Source organism: Chenopodium quinoa, unplaced genomic scaffold, assembly GCF_001683475.1.
Source record: "Chenopodium quinoa cultivar QQ74 unplaced genomic scaffold, ASM168347v1, whole genome shotgun sequence".
Taxonomy (NCBI): domain Eukaryota; kingdom Viridiplantae; phylum Streptophyta; class Magnoliopsida; order Caryophyllales; family Amaranthaceae; genus Chenopodium; species Chenopodium quinoa.
The window spans coordinates 1,608,399-1,633,002 of NW_018742412.1; the positions used below are offsets into that span (position 1 = coordinate 1,608,399).

The 24,604-nt window shown below is 39.3% G+C and overlaps 1 protein-coding gene across 3 annotated transcripts in view; it reads left to right on the top strand.

Annotated features, from left to right (window-relative positions):
* The first annotated feature begins 14,699 nt into the window (after window positions 1-14,699).
* LOC110706366 (solanesyl-diphosphate synthase 1, mitochondrial-like) overlaps window positions 14,700-24,604 on the top strand; it is a 29,385-nt gene continuing 19,480 nt past the window's right edge. The window contains exons 1-7 of one of the 3 annotated variants that reach the window (XM_021884284.1): window positions 14,700-14,805; window positions 14,948-15,091; window positions 15,181-15,273; window positions 20,123-20,203; window positions 20,306-20,377; window positions 20,861-20,977; window positions 22,722-22,808. In XM_021884284.1, the coding sequence (XP_021739976.1) occupies window positions 14,957-15,091; window positions 15,181-15,273; window positions 20,123-20,203; window positions 20,306-20,377; window positions 20,861-20,977; window positions 22,722-22,808 (585 nt within the window). In that variant the 5' untranslated portion in view covers window positions 14,700-14,805; window positions 14,948-14,956. Of the gene's footprint in view, window positions 14,806-14,947; window positions 15,092-15,180; window positions 15,279-15,385; window positions 15,521-20,122; window positions 20,204-20,305; window positions 20,378-20,860; window positions 20,978-22,721; window positions 22,809-24,604 lie in introns of those variants that run through there. The other 2 variants (XM_021884301.1, XM_021884293.1) reach the window with 2 other exon arrangements.

Consider the following 24,604-nt stretch of genomic DNA (forward strand, 5'->3'; position numbering starts at 1 on the left):
TTCCAGGATAGATGATCAGTCGGCCATTTAATCAATCGGTATTCGAACTCTTTATTCAATTTGACCAAGTAAATAGAATTACCAAGTAGCCAAGGAATTTCAGTAGGAAAACAAGCGGCGGGTACCGGTTGTTTCCCTTTATTGCCAATGTTGGCCTCTAATTTGTTATTTGTTAACCTAGCAAGAGTATTGGTTGAGAGCCTTTGTTTATTAAAAAACAAGTGGACGACTCGTACCTTTTAGGCTCAGTACTAAGTTTGAGTGACTATTAAGTTAACATAGGAGTTACTTAGTCTTCGTCACAATCTTGATTGAGTAGTAAAGGTATCAGGCGGCGTAGGCCGGCTAGACCCCTTGATTTACCAATGTTTGTTGGCTATTTACTCAATAGGTTATCCAGTAGGAATAGGGGTTCGAGTGCCCTTGTTTGTATAAAACAGGCGGACGACTCAAACTTTTTAGGTTCCATACCAAATTTGAAGGAGTGACTATGAGTTAACTTTGGAGTTACTCAGTCGCCGTCACTTTTGTTTGAGAAGTAGAGGTACCAGGCGGCGTAGGCCGGCTAGACCCCTTGATTCGCCAATGTTTGTTGGCTATTAACTCAATAGGTACCCCCTGCATTTATCCCAAGTAATACAGGCGGTCATCTGACTCAGATGTCAACTGCTACCACTGGTTTGGTTAGTGATAGAGTTATCCTTGTCTCAAAAACGGCTACGTGGTTGCCCTTTGGGACAGTCGTATAGGTGCCGTGTAATTAGTTTATAGAACAATGTTCCACCCAAAAGGGAGCTGCTCTCTGCGACGAATTTCATCCGAATGGATGCCGCCGGACGCCTGCTATAATGTTGGACAGGTCGGATTAGTTTTTAAAAGTTAGATCAGTTGACTAGGCGCCTGGTCTGATCATTCGGCCAGTGGCCTTGGTATGTTCTTGGTGAACGTATGTGCTAAGTAAAAGAAGGGTAGCCGCCTGTTAGTTACAGGATCGGCCAGGCCCTAAACTTTTTAGCTAAGTATTGTGAGTAAAATACTCGAGGGAGAGTAGCCGACTGTAATGGAACAGACGGCGTGCCCCTGTAAAGATAAAGAGTGAAACTCAATGGAGAGTAGCCGACTGTAAAGGTACAGACGGCATGCCCCTCGTAATACAAAATTGAATAGTAGAGCTTCCGTCCACATATACCTTCCAGACTTGGTCTGGAACTTGAGAGTCAGGAGGACGAGTCATCTCTACAATAGTCAGCAAAGGCTTGCCCCTTCACTGCTTTTCTAGGCTCGAAAGTAACTTCGAGACTCTGCATTTCTATGGCCCATTTGATCATTCGTCCGGAGGACTCCATGGTGGTAAGGGGCCGTTTGATCGGTTGGTCGGTATACACGACGACTGCATGTGCCAGAAAGTAGGGCTTCAATTTTTTAACAGCCATGAAGAGTGCAAGACCAAATTTCTCCACTAGGGGATACCTCAACTCGGCATTTTTTCAGTACGTGACTGACAAAGTAGACCGGAAGTTGACAGCCGTCCCTTTCAGCAAGGAGCACCGCGCTTAACGCATGATCAGAGACGGCCAGGTACATGTAGAGATTTTCTTTGGGCAAAGGGCTGACCAGCCTTGGCAAGGAATGCAAGTGAACCTTTAATTTCTGGAAGGCGGCCTCAGCATCCGGCCCCCATTCAAACCTTGCCTTTTTCTTAATTGCCTGGAAAAAGTATAGGCATTTGTCGCCTGATCGGCTTAGAAATCTTCCCAAGGCCGCCAGACAACCTGTTAACTTCTGAACCTCTCGGACGGTACGAGGCGACTGCATGTCAACGACCGCCTGTACCTTCTCAGGGTTCGCCTCTATTCCTCTCTGGTTGATAAGGAATCCGAGAAATTTCCCAGACTCAACTCCAAATACACATTTCTTGGGATTGAGCATGACATGGTGCCGCCTGAGTGTGGCGAAAGTTTCTCGGAGGTCCGTCAGATGATCTTTCTGAAGTTTAGTCTTAACAATCATATCATCAATGTATGCCTCGACGTTTCTCCCAATCTGATCAAAGAACACTGTGTTTATCATTCGTTGGAATGTAGCCGGGGCATTCTTAAGACCAAACGGCATGACCGTATAACAGTATAATCCCTGATCAGTGACGAAGGCCGTCTTCTCCTGATCTTTCTTCCACAAAGGAATTTGATGAAAACCAGAATAGGCGTCCATAAAACTCATCAAGGCATGGCCGGCTGTTGAGTCGACCAGGTTATCAATTTTGGGCAGAGGGTAACTGTCTTTGGGGCACGCCTTGTTCAAGTCTGTGTAGTCTACACACATTCGCCAGGTGCCATTCGGCTTTTTAACGAGTACCACATTTGCAACCCAATCTGGGAAGTAACATTGCCGAATGAACCCTGCATCAAGTAATTTTTTGACTTCGGCGGCGGCCGCCTGACCTCTTTCTTCACCATGGTTCCGCTTCTTTTGCCGTACCGGCTTCTTTTTCGGATCCACAGCGAGTTTGTGTACTGCCAGATCAGGACTAATGCCTGGCATTTCATGGACTTCAAATGCAAAGATGTCCTTGTATTCTTTCAACAGGTTGTGAAAGTCATCACCAAGGTTTCTCAGAGCAGTCGTCCCAACTTTGACTGTTCGGTCAGGGCGGGAGTCGTCTAATATCAGGTCCGTATGCTCACCAGCCGGCTGAGGGCGGAACTCATCCGGCCGGTCCTCTGCCAATGATTGCTATTTTCTTGCCTTTCTGGCGGACTCTGTCTGGGACGCCTTTCTTTTTCTGTCGCCTGTTTCTTGAACAGGCGCACTTTCCTTGACATTGTCAAGGTCTGTTTTTTCTCCACTTGACCCAGTGGCCTTAGCAGTGGGTTTGACATCCGAGAGATAGCACTCTCGGGCCATCCTCTGATCTCCCCTTAGGGAGCCGACTGTTCCATTGTCCCTTTCAAACTTAAGCAGCATAAGTGACGGGATTATAACAGCCTTGGCACTATTCAGGGTTGGGCGACCCAGAATCATGTTGTAGGCAGAGAGTTCCTCTACAACTAGGAATCGGACTACCATGTGTCGTCCTTCCCCTTTTTCGCCCAGGCGGACGGGTAGATCAACTCGTCCCAGTGGGTGGACGACTCCTCCTCCAAACCCTATTAAAGGGTGGGAGGCCGGATGTATGCAGTCCGTCTGATATTTCAGTTTTGACAGACATTTGCTGCTGATGAGATCTGAAGAGCTCCCAGTATCTATGAGGATTCGACCAACTCTCTGGTTGGCCACTTTACATTCAATAACGAGAGGGTCGTCATGCGGCCCCCTTATTCCTCCTAGATCCTCTTCAGTGATGACAATCTCAGGAAATGTATATTTGGACGGTCGTTCTTGGTGAACGGAATTTACATCTAACCGCCTTATATTATCTTTGTTGCCCCTAATAGTGGGGCCGCCTCCTGAGAAGCCGCCTGCAATGGTGTAGACGACTGCATCATCTGTATCGGAACTGTCGGCCTGTTGATTCTTTTTGGCCGACTGCTTTTTTGAGAAAGTATTCCCCGTAGATTTCTTGACATAAGTGTCAAGATCACCTTGATCAGCCAAGCGGTCTAGGTACCGCATGAGACTAATGCAGTCGTTGGTGTGATGACCAATGTCATCATGATAAGCACAGATTTTGTCTTGGTTCCGGTTGCTCGCAGAACCCTTCATGGGGAGCGGTTTCTCAATTGAGAGCCGTCCCTTTATTTCTTTTAGGATAAACTGGTTATCCTTGTTAAACACATACTTTGGGGAGTATGGTTTGAATTCCTTTTTCTTCTTGGCCGGCTGTTTAGAGGAATCAGCCGCCCAGACCCCTTTTCTTTTTTCATCTTTGTTGGACGACTGTTTCTGTCGTCCTTCTCTATTGTCGAACCTCTTCCCGTCCGACTGTTTCATTGTACACAGATCAGTCGCCTGTATATAGGCTTCTGCTTCAATCAAGGCCTCTTGAAGAGTCGCCACCCTTTTTCGAACTAAATCAAATTTGAAGGTAGACCCGTCTTTGAGACCTCTAAAAAAGTCAGTATAAGCTACCTCATCCGGTAACCCTTGAATCTGTATTCTCATCAGGTTGAACCGCCTGATGTAGGAACGAAGCCCCTCCTTTTCACCCTGCTGAATTGTTCCCAAATCAAGGGTCGTTTTCTTCGCAGGGATGTTCATTGCAAAGTTGGAGGCAAATAAGTAAGCAAGCGTCCTGAAACTGTTTACACAACCAGTCGGCAGGTTGCCGAACCATTGCTGTGCAATTCCCTTGAGAGTTGCTGGGAAACACTTGCACCAAGTGGGATCATCCAACCCTTGAAGGTACATCAGGTTGGTGAATGCCATCAGATGGTCTTCCGGGTTAGTAGTGCCATCATAGGCGCCTACTAAAACATTTTTTACTTTGGCCGGCTGAGCGGCTTCAGTAATTTCCTTGGAGAAGGCCGACGGCTGTTCACCAAGTCTAAGCAGCCGTAGCTGCCAGTCCATAGGTTGGACGTTTTTTGCTGCAGGTCCACCAAATGGAGGTGGCTGCATAAAATATTGTTGTTGCGGCACAAATGGCAAATTTGGCACCGCCTGCGCACTATGAAAGCCAGACTGACGGGAGGTGCCGCCTGACTGACTCTCATGGTACGACTGAGTTGGCCTCATCGAGGCATTTCGCAAACTGTCCTGAAAATTTGAAGTAGAAGCCGACTCTGATAATCGGTCACTCTTCTTCTGCTCTAGCAGGTGCCGAGCATCTGTGAACGTTTGCTTTGACCCGTCCGCCTGAATATGACGAACCGGTTTCCTACTTCCCGTAGGATAACGGAGTTTTGTGAAATCAAGAGCAGACGGCTCCCGCTTCTTAGATTTAGGATGGGGAGTCGCCTCTCGCCCTTGAACTGGCTTCCTCTTCAGTGAAGTGGAAGGTTTTTTTGGCCGCCTGCTCTTTGACTGAAGCAGGCGGTTTTTTATTGATCAACTCTTGGATCTCTCCCTTGAATCCCCTCATGAAGGTCATGAGTTCGTTCCTTGTGATCGGAGCAGACCCATCAGTCGGCTGTTGCCGAGCAAGCGGTGCGCCTGCTGGCTCGCTTCCTGTTTGAAGATACTCCCGTTCCCTTATTTCAGTATGACGGGTACGGCGGGCCCTTAGGGTCCCGTCTGGAGCTGTATGAGTTTCAACTTCAAATTCACTTTCGGTATCATGGTCCGACTGAACTTGAGGGTCGTCTAGGGGACGCCTCTCTTCTGGGGTCGGTACAGACTTGGATGCCATCTCTGAAGTACTCTCCCCACAGACGGCGCCAAATGTTTCGGGGTTTTCTGATGTCCTGCGGGAGAGTTACAATTCCGAGACTGGAACCGGACGCCTGTACCTGCAAAATAACGGAGACTCCTGAGAGCTCCGCCTCCAACGGTCAAGTTAGTACCTGATTAAGGAGTAATTAATACAGAAATTAAAGTAATAAGGTCTCTCTAGGTGAGAGTATTTAATGTAGGTAATCTGCTTTGCTAGCGAGATCAGCCGGTTATTAGTGTGTTCCGTAATGTATTCGGTCCCTTGATTAATGAGGATTAATCGAGTATTTATAGCCTTGGGAAGCGTGCAACTCTCTAGGTTTAAGGTAAACCTAGGGCCGAACGGGCTTCTAGACTGAAATGGGCCTTGATGGCCGGTTGTCCCATTTGGCATGGGTGGACACGTGGCGTGTCTTAAGTGGTCCGTGGAGGACGCGTGGCGGAACCTGGTTGGTCCACTTGTCAAACGGCGCTTGGTGGATAAAAATCCCCTAATCAGAAATCTTGGAGCAAGAGAACCCAACGGAGTAGCCTTGGCTTTGATTCCGCTTTGGCTATCAAGTATTTCAATGCTGCATGATCAGTAAAAACAATAACTTTAGAACCAACTAGATATGATCTAAATTTTTCTAAAGCATAGATAACAGCAAGAAACTCCTTTTCTGTGGTGGCATAGTTGACTTGGGCTTCATCTAAGGTTTTTCTAGCATAATAAATAGCATGCAAAACCTTATCCTTCCTCTTTCCGAGCACGGCTCCTAGTGCAAAGTCACTTGCGTCACACATGATCTCGAAAGGGAGGTTCCAATCGGGAGCACATATGATGGGTGCCGATATCAAAGCCTGCTTAATCTTGTGAAAAGCCTCAAGACACTCGTCAGTAAAAATAAATGGGGCATCCTTGAGCAAAATCTGTGTCAGTGGTTTAGCAATTTTAGAAAAATCTTTGATAAAGCGGCGATAAAACCCCGCATGACCCAAGAAGCTTCTAACTCCCTTAACATTGACTGGGGGAGGTAATTGCTCAATCACTGATATTTTAGCTTTGTCTACTTGTATGCCCTTATTAGATATAATATGACCAAGGACTACTCCCTATGTCACCATAAAGTGACATTTCTCCCAATTAAGTACTAAGTTGCACTCCTCACATATTTTCAAAATTTTAGCGAGATTAATTAAGCAGGAATCAAATGAAGAACCATATATGCTAAAATCATCCATAAAGACCTCCATAATAGACTCTATGAAATTAGAAAAAATTCTCATCATGCAACGTTGAAAGGTAGCAGGTGCATTACATAAACCAAAGGGCATTCTACGATATGTAAAAGTGCCATAAGAGCATGTAAAGGTGGTCTTTTCCTGATCTTCAGGGTGAATCGGAATTTGGAAAAATCCCGAATACCCGTCCAAATAGCAAAAGAATTTGTGATTAGCTAACCTCTCAAGCATTTGGTCAATAAAGGGGAGAGGGAAGTGATCCTTTTTAGTGGCGGTATTTAGTCTACGATAGTCTATGCACATACGCCACCCTGTTATAGTTCTAGTGGGAATTAATTCATTTTTATCATTAGTTATCACAGTCATCCCACGCTTCTTTGGTACTACCTGCACAGGACTTACCCACTTGGAGTCAGAAATAGGATAGATGATACCTGCATCGAGCAATTTCATCACCTCTTTCTTGACTACTTCCTGCATGTTTGGATTTAAGCTTCGTTGGGGTTGAATGCAGGGCTTGTAATTTTCCTCTAGATGAATCCTGTGCATACAAAAATAAGGGCTAATACCCTTGAGATCTTCAATATTGTAACCTATAGCCTTCTTATGGGTTTTGAGGACCCCTAGAAGTTGGGAAGATTGTAGGTCAGTGAGTGCAGTACTGATGATCACGGGGTGTAGTTCCTGCTCATCTAGAAAAACATATTTTAAATGAGAAGGGAGAGTTTTTAGCTCAGGTTTCTTGACCACTGCAGGTTTTGATTCCTGAACTAAATTTACTACCTTCATTGTCTCCTTGGGGCTTAACTCTTCTAAGGAAAGAGCTTTTTCAATACTTTGTACCTCATTACCCCAAATGCTTGCATTGTCGCTAGATAAATTTCCGCAGAGAACTTCCTCCAAGGGATCCTTCGCAAGGACCTGTGGCAAGCTATCAACACAAATATCGTCCATTATATCAATTGTATCAATATAACAACAATTTTCCTCTAACATAGGCCCTTTCAAAACTTCCCTAAATTAAAGGTAACGTTATCGTCACCTACAAAAAGGGTTAGTTTACCATTTTTCACATAAATAATAGCTCCTGCAGTGTGGAGGAAAGGCCTGCCTAATATAATGGGTATTTGTGTGTCCTCTGCCATATCTAAAACAAAAAAATCAACATGAATAAAAAATTTACCAACTCTGACAGGTACGTCCTCTAAAATACCTAAAGGATATTTTACCGAACGATCTGCCATTTGCAAAGTTATATTAGTAATTTTTAATTCCCCCATATTTAATTTAGCACATATAGATGATGGCATGACACTGACACTAGCACCCAGATCACATAAAGCTTTATCAATAAAAACATTCCCAATGTGACAAGGGATAGAAAAACTACCGGGATCCTTTAATTTAGGAGGTGATTTATTTTGCAAATAAGCGCTACACTCCTCTGTGAAAGCTACAGTTTCTACTTCATTAAAGGCCCTTTTCCTAGTCAGAATGTCTTTCATGAATTTAGCATAAGCAGGTACTTGAGTGATTAAATCAATGAAAGGAACTGTTACCTGCAGATTTTTCACAACCTCTAAAAACTTACCGAATTGTTTATCAAGCTTACTCTTCAGTTGTCTATTAGGGAATGGAAGCTTGATAACTGGGCTCTACACAACTCCTCCCTTATCCTGCAATTTACACTGCACAGAAACATTAGTAGGGTTAGTATCTTTTTGTAGCCCTGCAGGGCTAGCAGGATTACCGCTTGGTATAGAGGAATCTAGATCAGTTCTGGTCCATCTTCCTTTGGCATGGGAGGTCCATCATAATGTGAACCACTCCTTAGAGTGATTGCATTAGCATGATCTGTAGGATGGATAGGGTTGTGATGGTAGAGCTCCCTGTTGACGGGATTGTAGGGTAGATGAAAGTTGTGCAATTTGATTGTCCATGATTTTATTATGGGCTAGAATAGAATCAATTTGTGCATCCCTACTCTCCATGTGCTTTTGCATATTATCTAGCATCGCTCTAATTTCTGTCATGGCAGGGTCGGAAGATGATGAGGGTGATGCTTGGCTTTTCTGGCCGGCATTAGGATGATAATATTTTTGCTGTGGTGGGGGTTGCTGTTGTGGTTGTTGTGGAGGTGGAGGGTTTTGTACATTGGTACTCCGGTACGAAAGATAAGGATGGTTTTAATAACCGGCATTGTTGGAATTGGAATAGGGGTTATTTTGCCTATAGGTTTGGAAGGCATTAACTTGTTCCATAGAGCTCCTACAATCTTGCTCCCAATGACCTACAATTCCACAATTTTCACAAAAAGCCTCATGGTTAGCAACAGCAGAAACATTAGCTACAGAGTTAGGAGCGGCAGTAAGATTATCTATTTTTTGGCAAATAGATGTTAATTGGGCTTGCAAAAAGGATACGTGATGGGCGTTAGAACGGTCGTACATTCCACACTCAATCAAACACATTTATTAACAAACAGCTTACAAACCAAGCATAATGACAAGTAAGAGTTCGGTCCACAAGGAACGGGATATGGTTGCCAAAGATCTTTACACTTAAGCTAATTCGAAGTCAATTGGTGAATTGGGGTTAGTCAAGAAGACAAACAAACTATGGTTCTAAATCAATGAATTAAAGATACTAGGGAATGGGATCCACTCAACCAAGACAATTAGGCAAACGGGGAGTAAAGTAGACAAGATATAGCAAGGACTATATGTAAAATCAACCTCATGCAATTAGAAAACAACTCACACTACTAAACTTAGATTCCTCATTAGTTTAGCAATAGATGATACATAATCAAATTACAATAAGTAATGACATACTCAATTTACACTTCCATGTCAAATTAGGCATATCATACTATCAAGCTCCTAAGTCAAGGGTAGCTAAACCTATCATGGGGAACTAACAAGCAATCTTATATAATCAATTTAATTGCAATACAAACATCAATGCTTCTCCCACATTTGCATAGTTAACCCAAAAGGTCGAGCTTCACCCAACCCCTAGCAAGAAGACTACTCACAACTCATGTTTATCAACATGCAATCAAGAATTAGGGTTCTAAATACTTCAATAATTGGGGAAAAGTTGTTAACAATTGAAATAACTATCATCCAATAACAAATTACCAAGAACTAAGAAGATTTAAATAACATGCAAATACCAAATAAAATCTGAAATTAAGTGAAAAAGGGTTGGAGAAATTACTAATTGAAGCTTCAAATGTTGAATACAAATTGCCAAACTTTGAGAGTAATTCTTGAATTTCACTAATACAATGATTTGATTTGATGAAAACTAAGCTAAATTAATCCTAAGGAATGTTTCAAACTAAAAGAGGTTTCTGAAAACTAGGCTACTGTACTCTCTCCCTAAATGAGCTAAAAGGGGAAGTATTTATACTCCCCGAAACACATAGGGAAAACCGTCAAAAGAAAACGGATTCCCAGCGAGGAGCGCCCGCTCCACAATGAGGAGCGCCCGCTTCTAAGCTAGGAGCGCCCTCTCCTTTTGGCTGCACGCCCTCTCCATAATGCTTCAATGAAGGATCAGATTTGAAAGCGTCAGGGAGGAGCGCCCGCTCCTCACATGATGCACGCCCGCTCCCCTGTTCCAGCAACATGGGCAGATTCAACTTCAAAGGGAGTAGCGCCCGCTCCTGGTGAGGAGCACGCCCGCTCCTAACAGCACCTGAACTTGGGCAGAATGTAGCTAGAGTTGAGGAGCGCCCGCTCCATGAGAGTTGCACGCCCGCTCCCCTGGAGCGCCCTCTCTAATATTCAATCCTCTTGTCTTAAACACGATTCATGCACCGAAAGCCTGCCCAATTAAGTCCATAGACCTGCAAAACATGGACAAACACAAACCAAGAGGGGGACAGCCGAGACAAAACATTTTCATTCAAAATTGGGTTAGAAAGAGGGGAAATGATCGCAAAATCGGGTTTAAATTTACACAATAAGTGGTCAAATAAACCACTTATGAATACGGAATCGACATTATGTTTTCCCTTATTTGCAAACCCCTCGGATTCCCATATTGGGAATTGTGTATTGCCATGTCTTCGATAACCTGTCCTGCATCATCCACATTTAAATTCATAAACCTCCCACTAGCTGCCGAATCTAGTACTGATCTAGAAGAATTTCCAAGTCCATTATAGAATGCTTGGATCAATTGCCATTGTGCTAGATTGTGGTGGGGGCACTCTCTCTGTAGATCCTTAAACCTCTCCCAAGCCTCATATAATGTTTCGTCGGCCTCTTGAGCGAAGTTCTGAATAGCACTTCTTAGCACCGTTGTTCTCTCTGCAGGATAATATTTATTATAGAAATTCAAAGCAAGAGTTTCCCAGTCAGTAATACCAAGTGCAATTATATTCAAACCATTAAACCATAATTTTTCTTTGCCACATAATGAAAAGGGAAAAAGAATCTCCCTGATTTGGTCCTGCGTAACCCCGGCTTGTCTAATGGTGTTACAATATTGGCAGAAATCTGCGATGTGAAGATTAGGATCTTCACCCTTAGCTCTGCTGAACTGCTTCCTCTCTATCATAGTGATAAATTGGGGCTTGATCTCAAATTGAACTCCATCTAGAGCCGGAGTAGGAGTAAGGTGCGGGAAGTCTGTGAGCTTCGGTTGCGAATAATTGCTGAGTTTCTTCTGGGCCGTCATCTCTGATTCTGAATCTGAAGGAATATCTGTATCACTAGAATCAGGGGAAGAATCTCTTCGATCGTTGTCCTCCTCAGAACCCGCCAGAATTTGTCTATAGAGTCTCCTTTGCCTATGAAAAGAACGCTCGATCTCAGGATCAAAAGGGATGTCACCTGATCTAGAACACCTGGGCATAAACAAAGAACTAAAGACAAATATGAGATTTGCCTCAAAGAACTAATGTTCTCTGAGGCAAAAGGGGGGATAATCTAGACTACAGAAATATAATCAGAAAATAAAAAATAAAACCGTTTCCCCGGCAACGGCGCCAAATTTTGACAGGGTAAAGTCGTATCCCCTAATCAAAAATAATTTCTAAGTCCTCTAACTAAAGTAGATAGGGAAGTAGGGTCGATCTCCACAGGGAAACAAGTCTTTTTACTCCAAATTAATTAATATAATCTAAATTATTTAAGTAACCAATATTTATAATTAAGTAAGAAACTAAACTACTAAGGTTGAGAATAAGAAGAAAACAATATATGAAAGGATCTGGGGCATAGGTTCACCAATAAATAATACTCCAGGGTAAAACATAGTAATTAATAATTAACAATGCATAGATAATATGATTAACAGGCTCTCGCAATTTATTAACCAACATAGATCTAACAGGCTCTCGCAATTTATTAGACCTACGTTCCTATTAAAAATAGCCTTTAATATTAAATCAACATCTGCTCGATTCATCAATTCAATATTGCTAAACATTCACAATCAAATTACATCTGCTCGATTCATAATCTAATTGCAAAGAATTAAAACAATTCAATAAGAAATTATCATGCAATATCAATAATCAATATTAACAAACTATCCCTTCATATTAATTATGGATCCCCATAAACCCTAGAATTAAACTACTCACTAATCATCATAATTAAACCAAACAAATAAATAAATAAGAACATGATCAAGAAAGCAATTAAAATAGCTGAAATTAAAAAGGGAAGAAATTGTACCAAACTAAATCTGGAATTAATGAAGGAATTAAGAACAAGAGTTAGAGAGAATTTAAGAGAGAGGAAAATACTAAGTAGAGAGAGAAAGTCTAAGTGAAAGAAGGTAAGTAAATAATCCGTACAAAACGTATATATACTTCCCCTAAAACAAGAATTAACTAAACTAAATCAGACACTAAGAAAAACACGCGCCCGATCGGGCGAAGGAGCGCCCGATCGGGCCCGCCTTTTTTCTATGCCCAGTCTAAAGTGCCACGCCCGATCGAGCCTACGCTCACCCAATCGGGCGCGCCTTTCCTTGATAGCCTTCATGCACGCAACCGCCCGATCGGGCGTATGCTTGCCCGATCAGGCCCGGTCTTCATCTTCAAGGCTTGGACTTCGATTGGGCTAGATTTCTCGGCCCAATCCATATTTCCTCTCGGGTCTCGAATACATGGTCCAATTGCCTCGTGATCCAAATAACCGAGCCCTTAATCACCGGCTCGATGGCTCTAGTCAGCCTTGGGCTCCAAAAGTGGTCGTGTTCCTCCAATGCTCGTAGTCGCTTCATAAAAATCCCGGGAAAATGCTCCAAAGGTGCAATTCCCTGCAAAACTTAACCAAAACTACGAAAACACTAGAAAACACATATTAGTAAGAAAAGTGGCCCTAAAGGGCCAAAAACACTACTAATTATGACCAAGGGACGGGTGTAAAACACTATATAAAATAGACATATCAATAAACCAATTTATTTGGAAGATAAACTAGGCACAACTGCTAAAGAAAGGGAAATAAATTAAGTGCTTCACGAAAAAAACTTAATCAAATCCACAGAAAACTTAACAAGAGCAGAACACATAAAGGACAACAACAACAATGATGGTCTGACTTACTGGCTAATCTAATTGAGTCACGACCACCAACACCAGTGATCAGCCCGGGCCGAGACGCCACCACCAAGATTAGAAGAAGGCAGCGATAAGGGGCCAGGGAAATGAATCGAGTAGGGAGGTTGGCCGATGAGTCGCTGAAGGATTATGGAGGGGGTGGTTTTGGGGTATTTTGGGAGTCGCGTGTTCAAGCTAACGTGTCATATAAATCCCCAGTGGCGGACGCAAAACACGTGAAGCACTGAAGGAAAGAGCGAAACCAAACGAAACTCAAAGTCTCAAACCTAACTCCCTCTCTAAGGGCCTGTTCTCATTGACTGAAATGAGTTGAACTGAACTGAACTTATTAGATCTGATTTGAACTGAACTGAACTGAATATTTTATGAGAGAAGGATATTAGGAGCTGAACTGAAAATAATCTGATGAGAACAGATCCTAAACTCTTTGAAAAATCCCCTTCAAAGTTATTTCGGCTATTTAACCAAATGTCACTGAGTACTTAAAAAATTCACTAGATGCCATCAAGGTTTTCAAAATTCACCAAATGCCATCGAGTTTTTAAAAAATTCACCAAATGCCATTAATGACTAACGGCCATTAACTCCGTTAGCCATTAAGATTAAATCTTAACAAGTGTCAAAATATGATTAGTTCATTTTAATTATTTATTTTAATTAATAAAAATAATATATTTTTTCTTCATTTTCGTGGCAAAAATTGCTCGGGTATAGTTTTGGGGGATCATTTTGAAACTTTATGGGAACAAATTAAGCTCAGAATTGACAAAAAAATAACGTAAATGCTTCGTTTTGTGTGTTGAAAAATATTTCGATTAGCATGTCGTTATTTTTTAACCATCAAAATTGATCGGGTAAGGTTTTGGGGGTCATTTTGATATTTTATGAGAACAAATTAAGCTCGGAATTGACTAAAAAATAACATATATGCCCCGTTTTGTATGTCGATATCGTAATTTTTTTACGGAATAATGCGAAATGGGGTATTTACGTTTTTTTTTGTTGTTGCCAATTTCGAGTTTAATTTGCATCCATATAGGGTCAAAATGACCCCCAAAACCTTACCCGAACAATATTCGTCACGAAAATTGAAAAAAAAATATTATTTTTATTCCATTAAAATAAATAATTATTGTGAATTAATTTTAAAAAGTAATGACATTTGTTGAAATAATTTTCCAAAGTAATGACATTTGGTGAAATAAGAATTGCATTAACGGACAACTAACGTTCATATGCTATTAGTGGCACGAGGTGTCATTGTATTGGCATTTGGTGAATATTGAAAACTTTGATTGCATTCGGTGAATTTTGTAAGTACTAGTGGCATTTGGTGAAATAGCGGAAGTTATCTCAACGTTTATGCTGCACCCTTCCCACTCTCTCTCCATTACCAAACGAAACTCAAAGTCTCAAACCTAACTTCCTCTCTAAGGGGCTGTTTTTATTGACTGAAATGAAATGAATTGAAATGAACTGAATTATACTTATTAGATCTGAACTAAACTTATAAAATCTGAATTGAACTAAATATTTTATAAGAGAAGAATATTAGGAGCTGAAGTGAAAATGCTCTTACGTGAAAAGACAAAATCCCCTTCAAAGTTATTTCAACGGTTATGCTGCACCCTTCCCACTCTCTCCATTACCATCTGACTTCTCCATTCAACCAGCTTTCTCAGGTAACATTGCATATATTCTTCTTCTTCTTTTTTTTTTTTTTTTTAAAAAAAAAAAATCATCCAACATTAATCTCACATTTTATTGTTAATCGTTAATTTAATTATTGTCACTCATTTCAAGCTTGATTTGATTTGGCATTAGAATTAAACCATGTTGTTGTCAAGAGGATGTTCCCCGATTTCAAGAACTGGGTTGAATCAGTTTCGATATTCAGCTGTTGCTACATATCATCAATTGTTATGCAACTCAAACGCCATTATCAATTCTTCTTCAATGTTGTCTAAGGTAAATGGGTATTCATATTTTTTGCATATGTCAAGTATTGTAGATATTGTTGGTAATCCCGCGACTTTCGCATTGTTTTCTATGTGTAGTATATCTGGGGTTTTACAGAAAATACATCTGGGAGATTCTTTCGTGATGGTGCAAGACATTATATACATCATGTTGCAACGTCTACAATTGAGGTTAGGTGTGACTTTTGCAGATTCAACTTCCAAATTTATCACACTCGCTACTTGTTTCCTCTTGCTAAGACGTAAATTATATTGATTTCACCTTACAATTTACTTATTTCAGGATTAATAAGTTCATACAAATTCAAAGGGTTGTTCAAGAATGACATTAGGAATCACAAATAATTTTAGTCACTTGTTACTACACCAATCGTAGGAGTCACTATATTGAAGTATAGATAACATGAATAATCAAAAGGTGAAGCTACTATTCTCTTCCGGAGCCAAAATGTTGTTTTAATTTTAATGAACACAAAGCAACGATCTCTTTGCTTGCTGGATTGGGTTGCATCTTTTTAGGGTGGAGGTGGTTAAATTTATACTATAATGGCATTCATTTTTTATTAATAACAACCAAAATGAAAGATGCGGATAGGTGGAGAGTTACCGTCCTTAGAATTTGAATAGATTGCTAATGTATGGAATTTGAATACTTGGATGGCTATGTATCTATGAAAATACATTTAGCAAAAACTTGTTAATTAATGACGACGGTGAGACCTCACAACTTTAAAACAATCAAAGATGATATCTCCTCATATGTGTCCAGTGTTCTGCTAATAGTGAGACACTCAGGTACTTGTTCTTGCGATGTAATTTACTGAACTCCCTAGGTGAGTCCATCACTAAGAAAAAATCTTGTCATTGAAGTAAAGCATCACATAAGTGAAACCTTTGTTTTAAAGGCTCTTTAGTCTTTAGTATAACATAGGGATGATTAGTGCTGTCCAATTTACTATTTTTAGTCATTATAATGATTTGAGAGACATAGGCTATGTTCAGCTCATCTAATCCGAATTTTTACTTTTCATCTCTGGTGTGATTTATTTTCCTAATTAGACTAAACTTTGACCTTATTTGTATACTAACCTTCAAGAAAAAACAAAATTATCAAATAAGGATATGAAATGACATTGGATTAAAAGTAGGTGTGAAGATCAAGGATAATCAATTTAGCTTTTTGTATGGGAAATCAATAATGGAGGTCATTCATGTTATGAGACAACTAATAGAGAAGAATGGTTTACACATGTTTTGTATTGATTTGGAAAAGAAACCTATGATGAAGTATTGAGTAAGATACTGCAATGGATTCAGATCAGTTCTCAAACTAAAGACACAAATCACAATATTTGAGGGAGAAATATTGAATTTTTGAATAAATGTTCAAGCCAAAAGTTCCTTACAAATGGTGGGTTTTGCCCGCCACTCTCCTAGGGTGACTTTAGGTTACCAGTCTCCACAAAACTCACTCACAAATTACCTACCTCATCAATCTCTCTCTTCCCTTTTTATATGTACAAGCAATTCCTTAGATGATTGCTACTGGCTGCTGATTTTGTCTTATGTCCTGCTCTCTTTCCCATCAATTGCTATTGGGGTGGGTGTATTTGGCTGCTCTGCTGTAGTCAGAGGTCCGTTAGCGATCCTCTTAGTGCATTCCTTCCTCCTGGAGTAGGTGAGGACCACTGGCAGGGTCTATTACATCTCCCCCGCCTTGAAGTCTCAACGTGAAGGGAGGGAAAACGATCACGCACCATTGTTGCTTCTTTCCAAGTTGCTTCAAACAGGGGCAATTTTTTTCCACTTGATCAAAAATTCAGTGTTCAGTCACCACCTCTCTGCCTTGTTTCTTTTTCCAGGACCTCTTCTGGTTCAGCTATTAATTCCAGGGTTAATTGCTGAGGTATAGGGTGGTTGCCAACACACTTCTTCAATTGGGATACATGAAATACCGGGTGTAATTGACAGTCGGGGGGGGGGGGGGGTAGAGCAAGCTTATATGCTACCTTGCCTACACGCTGTACCACTGCAAATGGCCCATAGTGCCTCGCAGCAAGTTTCTCAAAGTGTCTCTTAGCCAAGGTGTGCTGGCGATATGGTCTGATATTCAAGTATACCTCCTCTCCAACCTGAAATTCTTCTCTCCTCCTCTTTTTGCCAGCATAAGTAAATTCACACGCAACTCATCAATCATGAAGTCACGCTCTTGTAACCACTCATCCAAGCACCCCACTGTCGTCTGCTCCCACCTTAATCAATTTGGGCGAATCCCGACCATAGAGTACCTTATAAGGAGTCATCCCTGAAGAGATGTGAGGGGCAGTGTTATAAGAGAATTCTGCCCAGTCTAACCAGGCAGCCCACTGCTTGGTTTTCTCTCCTGCAAAACATCTCAAGTAGGTCTCTAAGACCATCCGTTTGTGGATGGTAGGCTGTACTTTCTTCAACTCAGACCCTTGCAACTTGAACAGCTCATTACAGAAGTGACTCACAAAAACCTTATCTCTGCCCAACACAATAGAAGAGGGAAACCCATTACTTATTGAAAACCTCCGCTACAATCATGACATTAAAGGGATGTTTCAACCCAAAAAAGTGAGCGTATTTTGAGAGCCTATCCACAACTACCAACACTGTGTCAAAACCCTTAAACCTCGGTAAGCCCTTGATGAAATCTAATGATAAGTCTTCCCAGATGGCTGTAGGCACTGGTAAGACCTCAGCTTAGTTGAGATGCTTTGTCCTGCCAGCAGGTCGCACATCTCCGCACATATTCTCCCACCATCTTCCTCATACCTATCCGGAAAGCTAATCACTTGCAATGGATTCAGATCAATTCTCAAACTAAAGACAAAAATCAGCTCTCAAACTAAAGACACAAATTAGTTCTCAAACTAAAGACACAAATCACAATATTTGAGGGAGAAAGATTGAATCTTTGATTAAATGTTCAAGCCAAAAGTTTCTTACAAACGGTGGGTTTAGCCCACCACTCTCCTAGGGTAACTTTAGGTTACCAATCTCCACAAAACTCACTCACAAATTACCTACCTCATCAATCTCTCTCTCCCCTTTTTATATGTACAAGCAATTCCCTTGATGATTACAACTGGTTGCTGATTTTGTCTACTGTGCTGCTGTCTTTCCCATCATTTGCTGCCATCTGTTCCGTGTTGCTTGGGGTGGGTGCATTTGGCTGCTGTAGTCAGAGGTTTGTTAGTGATCCTCTTAGGGCCTGTTTTCATACGATTATTTTCAGTTCATTTCAGTTGAGTTCAGCTCTAATAAGTTCAGTTCAGTTCAGCTCCTAATTTCCTTCTTTTATAAAATATTCATTTCACTTCAGCTCAGTTCTAATAAGTTCAGTTCAGCTGAGTTGAGTCACTGATTACAGACCTTTAGTGGAGTAGGTGACGACCACTGTTGGTCTCACAGGGTCTATTGCATTGTGAAGCAAACTTGAGGCTTTAGGCAAATTAGAAATAGGACGGAATATTAAAAATGTAGTTTTAGTAGAGTTAGAAATAAGCGGCAGGGCAAATGGATGGGAGATTTTTTTTTTTATGTTTAGATTTATTTCGATATCTAGTATTTATTATTTCAAGATGGAAAATTAGATGGAGATGTTGCTCATAGAAACAAAGTAGGTTGGTTGAAGTGGAAGAGTGCTACAAAGTGTAATTATGGAACCCACTATAAGGAAAAATTTCACCGCATGTCCATTAGCCTGCATTATTATATGGTTTGGAATGTTGGCAGTGATACATTGTCACATTCATAAGTTGATTGGGGTGGAGATGTGTATGTGGCTATAGAAGAAATAATCAATTATGGGATGAGATAACTAAAAAAAGAGGGAAAATCAACTAAGATGGTTTGGCTATAAGAGGGTCAAAGAGATGGGAGTTGTAAGAGTAGGGATTGAGTGATTGAGAGTGAAATGTGTCTTTTAGGGATTGAGTGAGGGCCTTGGATAAGGCAAACTGTCCGAGGACATGTCATGACTATAATGAGAAGGGTTTTATGTGCATATGTTTTCTACTGAAAATGCATGTTTTATGAACTAAATGTCCAAAAAAGTTGATTGTAATTCAATGTGCATATTTTTGTACATAATGTGCATATTTGTCATTAACCCATACTTCTAACAAGTTGAAATTGAAATTTGCACTTAGTAGAATTTATATGCACATTCATCCTTCTCATTCTTTTCATTTTATGAAGCTTTTCATTGAATCTCAAGCCCATACATTTACTTTTTTTTTTTCTTCTCTTTTTCCTTGATTTTTGTGTTTTGCAAAACTCTAATTATTTTCTTCTGTTAAGATTTTTGCTCCCATGTTTTCCTTCAATTTTTTTTTTTATCTAACCTGGGCCCTTTTTCATAAATCTTTCTCAAATCCAATTTATTATTATTTTTTAATTGTGCTCGTTTTTTGATGTGTGTGTTCCCATTTTTTTCCACTTACATGTTATCACTGTTCTATCTGTTCCATTATTTCGCGGGTGACTCCTTAATACAATTCTTGTTAGCTAACCCAAAAAAGATTGGAACTGAGCCTTGTTGTTGCGGATATTATTAGATTTAAATTTATGCGTACTTTCGTAAAAAGAAAATTTCAGTAATTTTTAGCAACGGAATAAGTATATTTTGCAATAAGTAAACACAAATAAAAAGATATGATATTGTATGGTCTAAACTAAGCAATTATGTACTCATGCCATAAGGGGCACTATGTCGTAGTGGGACACTAGTTATTTTTTGATGCAAGTTTTATTTCTTAAACCCAACCTTATATGCAAACTAATTGATGAATTGAAAATTTTCATGTAAGCCGGTAGTTGATGGGTGTGCACGTGAAATATTTTGTTGTTCTAAAGGGAATATTAAATTTTCATCTTTTGGTCAAATGGTATCATTCTTTTGAAGAGGCTTTTAATTTCAAAATTTCAATTATGGTTTAACATTGTATGTAATTTTATTTCTCCAATGAAACTTGCTAAATTACTTTTGCAGGTCCAATCAGATCCTTTTTCCCTTGTTTCTGATGAGTTATCACTCGTAGCTGATAGATTGCGGTCAATGGTAGTCACAGAGGTGCAATAGTTACTCATCTTTTGTGATAAATAAATAATGTTTGAATCAAATAAGGCAACTAAAGAATGGGCATCTGATGTTCATTGTACCGATTTCTTTCAGGTCCCTAAGTTGGCATTTGCTGCTGAATATTTCTTCAAAATTGGAGTTGAAGGAAAGCGCTTTCGTCCCACAGTATGTGTGTGTGTATATATATATATATAGGGTTGAATCTTTATTATGTAACATGAACTACAAGGATGAGTGGCATGGTGTCAATAGTTTCATTGGAAATTGAGAGTTTGTCTAGATAGTTCTCAAACACGTGACAATTGATGACATTTTCTTTTTCTTTGAAAATTTGATAGATATGTGTAGTTAACTAAGGTGTGTTGATGATTTGTCTATGTTACTGATATTCTGACATGACTTACTCTTAATCTGTCATAGTATGTATAATCTGCCTTTTCAGAAAAGGAATAAAACTGTTCTTCGAACGTCATGCTTGCTTGTTGTGGCGTTTGTGAAACAGTATAATGTTATGACACTGGATTTTTACCTCTCCTGTATTTATGGTAGATTTTTATTGTCAGTTTGGCTAAAAGTTTTGACATTTGAAAATTTTGTCTTAATTTCTTATCTCTCCATATATTATTTCTAAGAAATTGAAGTGTACAGGTTTTATTGTTGATGGCAACAGCTTTGAACATGTCCGATAGACCATCACTTGATTATTTGGAAACACCGCTTCGTAGAAGACAACAGTGCATTGCTGAGATCACAGAAATGATCCATGTAAGTGTATATTTGTCTATTTCTTTTACTTTCCTTGACATTGTTATATGCATTTTTGTTAATTGTTTTGTTAGTTTCTCAAAGTTCAAGTTACCAAAATGGATGCTGAATTATGGTGTCAAGTAAATTGTGTGTATATATGTTGACTTTTACTCTCTAAATTTTTTTAAGCCTGTAACACATGGTGTATGTAGTTCAGGGTACTTTTGAGACAAATCAGTAAGTCGATATAGCTGTGAACTGTGGAAAGCTTTGGGTAACCTATATCAAAGATCTACAAATTTTGTAATGAAAAACTTACACTTTGGGCCCACGTTAGGGTCAAATGCTAGAAAATTGGTACTCAAGGCGCCGAGAGAGAGGGGGGAGGGGGTCCTACTCCTTGTCACAATCTTTGGCCATTGAAGAAGCTTTCCTTTCCTTTATTTTCTTCATTCTTATGTATGTGAGAAGTGAATGATAATAGATGTCCGAGATTTAGTGTTATGGTTCTCATCACATTAACCTAAGGCTAACTCTTAATTTTAATGCTAGCTCTCAATTTACTTTTCTCCAAAAGGTTTTTTTAATCCATAACTTTTTCATAATGCTATAAGCCTATAAGTCCTTATAGTCTTACCTCTTGTTCGCCAACTTAAGTGCATAATGCTTATTGTGCACTCGGAAGAATATAAATACTAATGCAAAACAGCACCAGCAAGAATATCCACCCCCCCCCCCCCCCCCAAAAAAAAAAAAAAAAAAAAATTTGTATAAATATAGGTTAGGATCTGTTGAGAAGGCAACATAAGGTGAGAAGCGTGAGAAATCCAGATATATCAAGAATTTGGTATAGATACATCAAGTATATATTAAAGATACATCGACAAAATTAAGAGAAAAAAGTAAAATTGGAGCCATAATTTTCTTTATATTTCAACCTCAATTCACATCCTTTGAAACTCAAAAATTAGTTGTCTACTTGAAAAGAAAATTGTTGCAGGCGTTATGGGTTCTGAAGAGAATGCAGCATTTTGATATTCGGGGTATGCAATTTTGATATTCTTATTTATGATACTTTTCTAATTGATGTGCATTGGGTTCTGAAGAGAATGTAGCATTCAGCTTGATTTTAATATTCAGTTGATGATATAGAGTTTCCGAGAGAGAGAGGATGGAAAAGAGAGGGATGTTATGATGAATGTGCTAAAGCTATTGAATTTACTTTAATTGCCATTTTTTCTATCGGCTAGACATTCAGTATTAAGTATGCTATTACACCCCCCTCCCCCCCCCCCTTCTCACGCACTCCCTAACACCATTTTTTTTCAGTGTTTGGAAACTGTTTTCATTTTTTTTAGTAACATGAGCTCTAATTATATCAATTGGTCTATCTCCATATTGTCTCTGTTTCTGTTATTGTTTTGTTATGCTGGTATAGAATTGACATTGTAAGTTTGATTCTAAATTGTATTGGTCCCAAACTCTCAATATAACATTATCTTCTTTCTGCTTTACTTGATACATTTGTTGTCCCTCGTTTTTCAACCATGTAGGCTGTAGCATACCTTTTTGTAAGCTTTATCTTTTGTACAGGAATGCATGCTTGAGTATTCTAAGTATTTGATCTATTTATGATTTACCAAATTTTGTATTAGCTGGACCTTAAGGCATTCTCTTAACTATTAATGTGTAGAAATCTTAGTATTTATGATTGAAATGGGTATCATCTATTGGCTTAACTGGGACACTTTTGTTCTTTTAGGTGGCAAGCCTTCTTCATGATGATGTATTGGATGATGCTAATACAAGACGTGGTATTAGATCATTAAACTCTGTAATGGGGAATAAGGTAATGTTTTCAGCTTCTTATGCAGCATGTCAAATTTGGTAATTAAAAAATAAAATCTGATTTATTAATTTTCCAAATAATAAAATATCTGGCCTCCTCTAATAATCTTAGAGCTCAATTGTCAAATAAACCAAACTTTCTTAAAAGGGGAAAATGATTATCTGTAAAACAGAATCAAATTGACATTCACAAACCAAGCAAATAAGGAGTCCAACAGCGCTCAGAGTACTGAAACTTAGGTGCTAGGCCCAATTGCAAAACTGGCCTGTTGTGAATTGAAGCTTTGAAACATCTCCTGCCTCAAGTAATCTTAGGCTTGGTAGGCTGTTGATAATACAGTTCTCGGTCTTGTTTCAGCAGCCTTCAGATTCTCTTGCAACAAATAATTGGTGGTCCCACTTATGGAAATCAGATTTGTAATACAACACTCAACTATATATAATGTCATTCACTAAAAAAACCTATAACTTCATTATCACAAAGAATAGGTACAACGTACAACGATGTGTCTATAGCTCAATACATGACTCTATCACTCTATGCTCAAAATGTGTAAGCTATTTCCTGTTCTTTATGCTCACAAATCTCCTTTTTTCACACACATTTTTAGTGCACAACTTTAAGTGTAATAGAGTATGCCCAGCATGATTTAGCGTTGGTCTAGATAATCTGGGTACATGGTAGTGTTTGTTGTTTTCATTTGAAAGCATGGGATATACATACTTTCGACAAAACATTTTACTTTTTTACATACATTCCCATGGTTTTGCTTGTCTCTCATATATTTACCAATACATACACCTAGCTGATCTTACATCTCTTGTACACCTTAGTGGTGATATTTACACCCAAACACCTCAAATTTCTTAACAATGTAGAAAAATTTCTTTTTCTTCATTCATACAATAATACCAAGTTCTCATTCCCTTGAGGTACAACCCCTTTGTTGGTAATAGGTGCTGATTAATTTTCACGTGTATGAAATGTGATGCATCAAACATTAATATCAACCAATAATCAATGTTTATGATAATAGTACTAAATATCCTTAATTCAAGAGTGAGGGATAGCTCAAGTGGTTAGAGCTCCCCTCTCGGTTCTAATAGATCTTGGGATCGATTCTCATCGTGGCTCTCTAAACACCTAAAAACTAAAAATACCCTTAATCCCGTGTTAATTTGCAAGATAACACTTCCACTCACATGTGTGTTGGAGATTACAAAGCTTTAAATAAGGATAACATATCAAAACTACTACACTGTACAATATCTCAATTCTCAACTAAGTATAAACATTACAATTGACTAAGTAATTAAGACTCACGTTAATTCCTAGTTATACTAAAATTAAAGAAACTAAAATACTAAGCTCCGAAGCACTGGAATCCATTAAATCAAACAAATGCAATTTTGAACCTTAAGAGAGAGTTTGAGATGATGAGGATGAAAAATAGTGAAGGTACCTTGGAATACAGTAGTTGGCTAATGTCCATCATTGGATGAGAATTTGACAATCAAAGAGTAGTGGAAAACTTCTTGTTAGTTTATTGAAAAGGTATGAAATTTATCTTTGTTCCATTGAAGAAACTCCCTCCATCCCATGTAAAAGCCCTATTTTCATTAGGCACATAGATTTAGAAGATTCATTTTGATGGGCTATTGTTGATTAAAGTTGAATAAAGAAAGTAGTTGATATATTTTATTGTATTAAAGGAAAGAGAGAAGATATGGTGGGGTTTAAGGGGTTTTGTTGATTAAAAGTGAATAAAAATATAAGTTAGTGGATGATGAATTCAA